At 44.1% G+C, this 9,705-nt stretch overlaps 2 protein-coding genes across 7 annotated transcripts in view; one reads left to right on the forward strand and one right to left on the reverse strand.

Moving 5' to 3' along the window:
• zc3h18 (zinc finger CCCH-type containing 18) overlaps window positions 1-1,518 on the reverse strand; it is a 44,614-nt gene extending 43,096 nt beyond the window's left edge. For 4 of the 5 annotated variants that reach the window (XM_058645427.1, XM_058645426.1, XM_058645424.1 and 1 more), the window contains exon 1: window positions 1,340-1,517. The gene's annotated coding sequence lies outside the window, so the exon portion shown is untranslated. Of the gene's footprint in view, window positions 1-1,339 lie in introns of all 5 variants that reach the window. The other variant, XM_058645425.1, reaches the window with a different exon arrangement.
• A 2,112-nt stretch (window positions 1,519-3,630) lies between these two features.
• Window positions 3,631-9,705, forward strand: part of trhr2 (thyrotropin releasing hormone receptor 2) — a 7,960-nt gene continuing 1,885 nt past the window's right edge. Inside the window, exons 1-5 of one of the 2 annotated variants that reach the window (XM_058644602.1) lie at window positions 3,631-4,226; window positions 6,294-6,762; window positions 6,849-6,981; window positions 7,347-7,498; window positions 7,718-7,841. In XM_058644602.1, the coding sequence (XP_058500585.1) occupies window positions 6,380-6,762; window positions 6,849-6,981; window positions 7,347-7,498; window positions 7,718-7,841 (792 nt within the window). In that variant the 5' untranslated portion in view covers window positions 3,631-4,226; window positions 6,294-6,379. Of the gene's footprint in view, window positions 4,227-5,077; window positions 6,763-6,848; window positions 6,982-7,346; window positions 7,499-7,717; window positions 7,842-9,705 lie in introns of those variants that run through there. The other variant, XM_058644603.1, reaches the window with a different exon arrangement.

A 9,705-nucleotide genomic window follows, 5' to 3' on the forward strand; every position in this document is an offset into this window, starting at 1 on the left:
CAAAATCAACTTTTTAACCATTTTAAGACTCTGGAGGCCCTACCAGTCGCTAAAGTGTGGAAAAAGAATACTCAGTCATGTTTTCGTGGTCCCCCTTAGTGAAAGTATAGGCGATGAAACACACAATGTTAAATTTCCTGCGCTTATGAAAGCAGCATGCGCATTTCACCGTGAATGTTACCGCCCCACCAGTAAGTTTACTTCGAGAGCTCCACCTTAGCTCCACCTTGTCCCTGCGAGAGTGCAGGTGAAGGAGGAAGAGCGGTATTATGTCAACGCGGAGGGACAAGTGTGCTGTTGGTGGCTGCACAGTGGAGCACAGTGTTTTACACAAACTTCCAGCCTCAGAGGATTTTATATATGAAGCTAATGTGCCGGATAAAGTCAGCAAACGTGTGTTCGTGTGTTCGCACCACTTCATTAAGGAAGAATAAAAAAAAGATTAAAATAACCCTAACTCTGAGATTTCACTTATAAGCCATAATCGCCCTGCACTAACTATGATTGAGGTCCTGGATTGACAGGAAACATGCAACTGCCCTTTATGGTACATAAAGGGCAATAAATCACTAGGAGTGTATGTTGAGTAGGGCTGCAACTATTTTCTAGATAATAAATACGCTAAATACGCTTAAATACGCTACATAAACTGTCAGAAAATGTTGATCAGTGTTTATCAAACCTGGAAATGATGATGTTCTCCAAAGTCTTGTTTATAACTCAGCTTGAAAGGTTTCTTTGCATTATGGAGCAAAGAAACCAGAACATATTCACATTTAAGAAGCAGAAAAAAATTTGAGAAACTGGTTCAAACCGATTACTCGTTACTTCAGTAATCGATGTTGAGCGTCACAGCATTTGCGCGTCACTCACGTAAAATGTTAACGTTTTTCACCGATTGTCCAGACGATAGTAAACACACCACAGTTTACGTTACCCGATGAAGTTTACACATTATAATATGACGAAGTCAAAGTTTTACAAACGAAAAGAAGAAAAATAAGCCGCACGTCTCTGCTTTTGCTGACTGAGTGAGAGGCTGATTAGTTACAAGGCCCACGGCTACAGCAGCGCGCAGGCAGCCGGCTAACCTACGAGCTTGAAGCCGACACGGAGCCGGGTAACTCCCGACACGGAGCCGGGTAACTCCTGTAACCAGCGTCTCCGCCTTAGCAGCCGAGTTAAACTAAGCTAAACCTGTAACGATGGGCTTGAGCGCGTTATTAGCCCGTCTTTCATTTAGCAATATAGTTGCAGCCCTGCGGCTAAGCTAACAGCTAGCAGCGCGCCGCTAACTAGCCGCTAACGTCCACTCTCTCACACACACACACACACTGACCTGGCCGAGCCGGAGGTGCTTAAAGACGGCAGCGCTTCGTTAGGACGTCTTCTCTCCGTCTGCTGCTGCGTGTTTACGGGCTACAGCTCAACAATGACAGCGTTAATTTAGCCGCTATGGCAGAGGAAATAATGGGACTCCGCAGCGCACAGCGGCCATTACGCACTACGTCATCAAGACGCGACAATCTAGAGGGAAGGGAGGTAAAACGAGTGAGGGAAAAACTATTTGATTCAAAATAGTTCGTAGTTCGTAAAAGAAGCGCATTCCATTCACTTGAAAAAAATAATTTGGTGTGAGTCATTTATTTTTTTCTGTTTTTCAGAGTAATTTTTTTTTCATGGTTGGTTTTTCGGAGTAATATTTTTCTGAATTATAACAACATGGACGGCTTGTTTAGTTTAATCAAGTTTTACATTGATCTGGGTTTAAGACACTAAGTCACATACATGGTATTAGCATTAGTTTGTCGACTTTACGCAGGCACCTGAGGACTTTGCAGTTGTTCAGAAGGAAAGCTCATTCAGATCTATTAGACATAGCAGTGTTTCTCCAGGATCAGTTGGACAGATGCATGCTCCATGGATACAAGATGATGCATTTGAAATGCATTCAGGCATCTGGCTACGTGGTGACTCAAGAGACGACCAGAAGACTGCTGAAAATATGGGTCATTTGAAGGTTGGAGGTTCTCACGAGAGTTCTCGATAATTCAGAAAAAAAAATACTCCGAAAAACAAGGGGGAAAAAAATTAGCACGAAAAACAGAAAAAAATTACTCAGAAAAACAGGAAAAAACATTAGACAGAAAAACAGGAGAACAAAAATATTCAGAAAAAAAATTAAAAAAAACAACAAAAAAGAATTACTCAGAAACAGTGTTTTTCCAAAATGAATACAATGCGCTTCCGTATTATTATTATTATTGTTGTTGTTATTATTATTGATATCATTATTATTATTATTATTATTATCATGATGATTAATAAATCAATTTCTACATTGTAGGTTCACATTGAAGACATCACACACATGAAATAAGGTAGCTGACAAAACAACAAAAGTGTTCAATAAACCATCTCATATGCTTCAATTTATATTTGAGAGTCTTCAAAGCAGCGAGAGTTTGCTTTGATTGCAGCAGAGCACACCTGAAAACATCTGAAAATACTGAAAACAATGAAAACACCTGAAAACATCTGAAAATACTGAAAACACCTGAAAACAATGAAAACATGTGAAAACAATGAAAACACCTGAAAACAATGAAAACACCTGAAAACATCTGAAAATACTGAAAACAATGAAAACACCTGAAAATACTGAAAACAATGAAAACATGTGAAAACATCTGAAAATACTGAAAACAATGAAAACACCTGAAAATATCTGAAAATACTGAAAACAATGAAAACATCTGAAAATACTGAAAACAATGAAAACACCTGAAAATATCTGAAAATACTGAAAACAATGAAAACATGTGAAAACACCTGAAAACTTTTTTTTTATTATCTTTATCTTTACTGTCTTTGCTGCTGTGACGATGTAAATGCCCTCACTGTGGGACCAATAAAGGACTCTCGAGAGTGAGAGAGTGAGTGTGAGTTCCTCCAGAGAGCTGGAAGGTTTTAAATCTAACCTTCAATACAGATTTTAGCCACTAGATGGCAACAGTGTCATAGAATAGTATTTACTTATATACTGTGTGTGTTTTCTGCAGTCCTCACGGAGAACAAATGAGGCAGAACCTCCTTTCTGAGTAACCATTTAAGTTTAGGACTAATATTTAAATTATGGTTAAGGTAAAAGTTGGTTATTAACTGGTTAAAGTTAAGATTAGTGATAAGGTGTGTGTGTGATTTTTCATATTTCCACGCAGCCTGCTCTGGTATCTGTGGTCTCTATGGTCTCTGTGGGTCTCTGGGGTCTCTGTGGTCTATGGGGTCTCTGTTGTCGCTAGGGTGTCTGTTGTCTCTAGGGTCTCTGGGGTGTCTGTGGTCTCTGTGGGTCTTTTGGGGTGTCTGTGGTCTCTGGGGTGTCTGTTGTCTCTGTGGGTCTCTGGGGTCTCTGTGGTCTATGGGGTCTCTGTTGTCTCTAGGGTGTCTGTTGTCTCTAGGGTCTCTGGGGTGTCTGTGGTCTCTGTGGGTCTTTTGGGGTGTCTGTGGTCTCTGGGGTGTCTGGGGTCTCTGTGGGTCTCTGGGGTGTCTGTGGTCTCTGTGGTCTCTGGGGTCTCTGGGGTGTCTGTGGTCTTTGTGGGTCTCTGTGGTCTCTGGGGTGTCTGTGGGTGGTGGTGGATGATCATAAACAGAGATAATAACACAGTTTTATTGAGTCAGTCTGAAGCCACTGCAGTGATGTGTTTACGATGCGCTCGTGCTCCACTGCCGTGACTGTAATCACCGTGTTTCTCTTGTGTAAGTTGACGGTGAGTGAAATACATGGTGATGCCTCAGGATCTCAGAGGCAGCGGGTGAAAGGAGATCTGGACCACTTCCTCTCACAGGTTTCAAAATAAAACATGTCACGTTACGTCAACAAGACAGTGAATGTGAGAGAATGAATGTGTGAGAGAGTGAACGTGAGAAAGAGTGAGTGTGAGAGAATGAAGAATCTGTTCACGTGGTTTATCGTAAACACACAATATTCCAAAAATAGATGTTGTGCTTTTATTTTGGAAGGTACACCCGCTGCTTCCCGTGTGCATCTGTGCGACTTGACGTGGCTCAGAGAGTCAGAGTGAGATGCTGTGGTGTGTGGACGACACTTAGAGTGTGGCTGTCATGACACACAGACACACACAGACACACACACACACACACTCTGATGCAGGATACAGGAGCAGATTCCTCGGAGGTTGAGATGACAGGATGTGAACATGCAGCAGGTAAATCATTTTATTTTTTCCAAATACATGAAGTTAATCATCAGTTGTGTCTGTGTGTCCTGTTGCTGTTCACGTTGGCATCCTTTCATTCACGATGCTTTTATATTTAACATCAGGACATTTGACATGGTGAAGATAATAAAATCTACATTTGTTTCCATGTTTCGTTTCATCTTTGGTTATTGTTTTACTGCATGTGACAGAAGACAAAGACGAGTCGTCGGTTTGATGCTGCGCTTTTGCTCAAAAGCAGCAGTGAAGCACAGTCTCACGCGTGTTCGCTGACTCACAGAAGACTCAGCTCATAAAGTCTACGTCAGTTTAAGTCCACGACATGTTTATCTCACTGTGAGACAGGAAAGTGAAGTGTGTAAACCACTCACTCTCCCACACCAAACCTCAGAGAGAAAATCAGTGATTTTAGCTGCTGGTCTAGTGCTGCCTTAAATATTTCAAATGCCAAATTTTACAATATAAGACATTAGAACTTAGTGATGGAGGCAGCAGTGGATCAACAACTCCTGTGTGTGTGATGTCTCTATGGGGTTTGGTGTGGGAGAGTGAGTGGTTTACAAACTTCACTTTCCTGTTGGAAAAGTCTGTCTAGATGAACGGATGAATTGCCTCTTCACCCATGATTTATTCCTCATTTTGTAAATGAAGCAGCACAGACGTGTGAGAGAGCAGCAGAGAGGGAGGAACTCTCGCCCTCTGTGGATCATCTGCTGAGCTGTGGACGATGCAGGAGTGGACACACAGCGGACACTGCAGCTAAATTACTTTTCATTTCATGTCCACCTCAATTTATTAGAGGCAGCCCTCAGGAGGGCACATGCACACATGCATGTGTGTGTGTGTGAGCGTGCGTGCGTGTGCGTGTGCATGTGTGTGTGTGTGTGTGCGGGGGCCTGGAGATCAGTTAAAAGAGCAACAGATGTCTGGAAGCGTGTCACAGTGTTGCTCGCTGCTTGATGGGAAACAAACGTGGAGACTCTGCAGAGGAAGAGGAAGATCTGTTAAAGCTTAAGAAAAGGGCTTTAAACACTGGGGGAGGATTTAAATGGAACACCATGACAGATTTATCTAAAACAAAACTAAACATTTATTTGAATACGATAATAAAAACATAGTTATGAAGTCAAAGTTCCAGTTTCTGAATTGTTTCTGAACTCAAAAACATGCCAGTGACGACACATAGCTTTTAGCTTTTGGCTTTAGCTAGTTCATGATAAAAAATCATCTTTATCTCACTGTAAACCACTCACTCTCCCGTACCAAAGTCCACAGAGAAAATCAGTGATTTTAACATCACACACACACACACACTGCTGCCTCCATCACTAAGTTCAAATGTCTGATTTTGTGATTTCGGCTTTTAAAATCCTTCGTTCAGATTGACTTCAGTGACACAAAGTGACCACACGAGGCAGCAGAGGACCAGCAGCTCCTGTGTCCCCGCAGCTAAAATCACTGATTTTCTCTCTGAAGTTTGGTGTGAGAGAGTGAGTGGTTTACAGACGTCAGTCTCACATTGAGACAAAGACGTGGACATGGACTTGAACTGACGTAGATTTTGGAGAAGTGGAGTCTTGTGTTGACCTGCAGGTGGCAGTCGTGTTGTCAGTGACAGTGAGCCATGCTGCATCAGTGCTCTAAAACATTCATGCTGAGATATCACAGGTGATTTTCTTTCTTGTGTCCGGTCACAGTGGTTGGACTTGTCTGCGCTGTGGTGCAGACAAAATGTCAAGTGTTTTACTCATAGGTGTCATCATCTAAAAATACAATAGAAATCAGTTTCCTGCCTCCTGCAGCTGCAGCTACAGCTGGCGTCGCCTCCTCCTCGCGTGCCCTCGTTTGTTTTCAACGGCCACATTCGTCATCACCAGCACTTTTCCCTCCAAACAGCATTAATCATGTGATTCCAGCAGAGACGTGTGCACCCGAGGGAGTCACAGAGAAACCCTCCGTACTGTAGGAGTGTTCATGTGTGTGTGTGTGTGTGTGTGTGTTTGACATTGACACATGACAGCGTCTGCTCTGTTTAATCAATGCTCCTATTTCTAGGTTGAGTGAACAGGCCGAGGCTCGGCGTGCTCGGCGTCCGGGAACCATTCAACATTTCACTGAAGAACACGACGACAGTAGCGAAGATGGCCGACAACGTGAGCTCCAGACTGGACACGCCCACCAACGTCTCCCTGAGTGCTGGCAACGACGTCTCCGAGTCATCAGAGTACAAGAGTGTGTCGGTGTTTCTGGTGCTGCTGGTGTGCGGCGTGGGCATCGTGGGGAACGTCATGGTGGTGCTCGTGGTCCTCACCACGCGTCACATGAGGACGCCCACCAACTGCTACCTCGTCAGCCTGGCCATCGCCGACCTGACGGTGCTGGTGGCGGCGGGGCTGCCCAACGTGGCGGACAGTCTGAGCGGCACGTGGGTGTTCGGCCACGTCGGCTGCCTGGGCATCACCTACCTTCAGTACCTGGGCATCAACGTGTCGTCCTGCTCCATCACCGCCTTCACGGTGGAGAGGTGAGCGTGCACAAACGGCTGCCACGCAGCAAACAGATGGGCGTGGCCTGGTGTTTCAGCCCCTCCTGTCATCCTCTCCCCCGCAGGTACATCGCCATCTGTCATCCAATGAAGGCTCAGACTGTGTGCACCGTGTCCAGGGCCAAACGCATCATCGCCGGGGTTTGGATCTTCACCTGTGTCTACTGCATGCTCTGGTTTTTCCTGGTGGACATTCAGGTATGAGAAACCCTCGATTCAGCGACCTTAAATCACAGATCCCAGAGTCAAAAACAGATCAAAAGATCAAAGGGAACAAGGAAATACACATTTTAGCCACTGAACCAAAGACTCTACGTCAAGTCTACGATCAGTGATCGTAGCTGCGGAGACACAGGAGCTCCTGGTCTACTGCTGCCTCGTGTGGTCACTTTGTGTCACTGACATTTGAACTGGATGGAGGCAGCAGTGGATCAACTACTCCTGTGTGCTGTGATGTTACACATCACTGATTTCCTCTGTGGGCTTTAGTGTGGGTGAGTGAGTGGTTTACAAACGTCTGTCCCCACTGGCAGCCATGTTGTCTCTGATACTGTGATATTCAGGTGGGAGAGGACGGACACGTGCAGTGCGGCTACAGAGTGAAGCGGGAGCTCTACCTGCCCATCTACCTCACTGACTTTACCGTGTTTTACGTCACACCGCTGCTGCTCGCCATCGTGCTGTACGGCCTGATCGCACGAGTCCTCTACGTCAGGTACGACGTCCAACACGACCGACCACTACAGTCCATGTAACTCAGTGAGTGTCAGATCAATTAAACACAATGATCAGAAGTGGTGTTACATGACCACCTCACCTGACCCGACCCGAGTTTGTGCGAGCGAAACAACGCTGGTGACGACGTTCCCAGTTCCGACCTCCGATGCAAACAGAACAGAGCATTAAAACGTTTGTAACACTCATTTTCCTCCAGTCCTCTGCCCAACCATCCCGACACCAGCGCCACCACGCTGCGGAGAAGCTGCCGGGAAACCTGTGAAGTGGGTAAAGGGGGTCGTCCCAGCCGACCCAAGACGGCCATTTCCTCCAGGAAACAGGTGAGTTTATCACAACCCTCCGTTTATTAAAACATCACTGGAACCTCAGAGAAAGAACTGAAATATTGTACGGGACTAAAAATGCACTTAAGTAAAAATAAAAAAGTAACTTATTGAAAATGTACTCAGAGTAAAAGTTACTTAGTTACTTTTTCAACAAGGTTCTTGTTCTTGTGTCGTGCAAAAAGGACAAATGGACACACATGAACTGTTTATAATTAAAGACAAAAGTTTACAAATGAAAGTTCTGACTAAATAAAATATGTAAACACATAATGTGTCAATCAACCTGGGTCAAAGGTCACAGATGTCACTCACTCAGGGACCTGAATTAACACCAATACACCTGTCCTCATCATTCACCCGACCTCATCGTTCACATGTCCTCATCATTCACCTGTCCTCATCGTTCACCTGTCCTCATTGTTCACCTGTCCTCATCATTCATGTCAATAATTCCAGAAATGTTCAGAAACGTTCAGAAATGTTCAGAAACGTTCAGAAATGTTCAGAAACGTTCAGAAAATATTCAGAAATGTTCAGAAACGATGTTCAGAAATGTTCAGAAATGTTCAGAAACGTTCAGAAAATATTCAGAAATGTTCAGAAACGATGTTCAGAAATGTTCAGAAATGTTCAGAAACATCCAGAAATGTTCAGAAACGTTCAGAAATGTTCAGAAACGATGTTCAGAAACGTTCAGAAATGTTCAGAAACGTTCAGAAAATATTCAGAAATGTTCAGAAACGATGTTCAGAAATGTTCAGAAACATCCAGAAATGTTCAGAAACGTTCAGAAATGTTCAGAAACGTTCAGAAACGTTCAGAAACGTTCAGAAACGTTAAGAAACGTGCAGAAATGTTCAGAAACGTTCAATAATTCCTGAAATGTTCAGAAATGTTCAGAAACGTTCAGAAACGTTCAGAAATGTTCAGAAACGTGCAGAAATGTTCAGAAACGTGCAGAAATGTTCAGAAACGTTCAGAAATGTTCAGAAACATGCAGAAATGTTCAGAAACGTCCAGAAAAGTCCAGAAAATATTCAGAAATATTCAGAAACGATGTTCAGAAATGTTCAGAAATGTTCAGAAACGTCCAGAAAATATTCAGAAATGTTCAGAAATGTTCAGAAACGTTCAGAAATGTTCAGAAATGTCGAGAAATGTTGAGAATGAGAATGAAAAATGTGTGAGTAGTGTAAAGCGAGTTTCCCGCTCCATAATTAAATTCATCATTTGCAGTTTCCAGAATGTCAGTGTGACGTCCCATCATGACAGCGCAGACGGAGATCATTAGAAAGCTCTCATCTCCACCGCCTTTGTGTTCAATTACACGCTTTGTTGTGCACAGATATTTCTCTTTATCTACCTGCTGAGCTGCTGAGCTGCTGTCTGTCGCCGGCTCGGACGCCAACTCTTATCTCAGACGGCTTTTTGCTGAGTGCAGGCATGTGTGTGATAGCTGCTATCAACCTGCCACAGCGCTGCACTGAGGGAGAACACAGGAGCGGACACGGCTCAGCGGCACAGGGCGACAAAAGGTCGGCAGAGGCCTTTAAAAGAGCAGTGGGTGGATGGGTGAGAACAGGGGAGGACGAGGGAGGACGAGTGGGCAGGGTTATTGACCGCTGAATAGAAATTCCTGGCTTCAGTCACACACGCAGACGTCCCAACAGCTGTGAAACACGGCACGAAAAACGACTCCATTATGAAAGAGTGAATTTTTGTAGGACGTCTGTGAAGAGGAGAGCATCATCTGCATAAACACTTTTTTCATCAACTAGAGGGTCCATAAAGGCCACATATTAGCATTTTAGCTGGATTGGCTAACCAGTAAGTATAGCAATCACATGACAACCACACG

Source organism: Solea solea, chromosome 12 (genome assembly GCF_958295425.1).
Source record: "Solea solea chromosome 12, fSolSol10.1, whole genome shotgun sequence".
NCBI lineage: Eukaryota > Metazoa > Chordata > Actinopteri > Pleuronectiformes > Soleidae > Solea > Solea solea.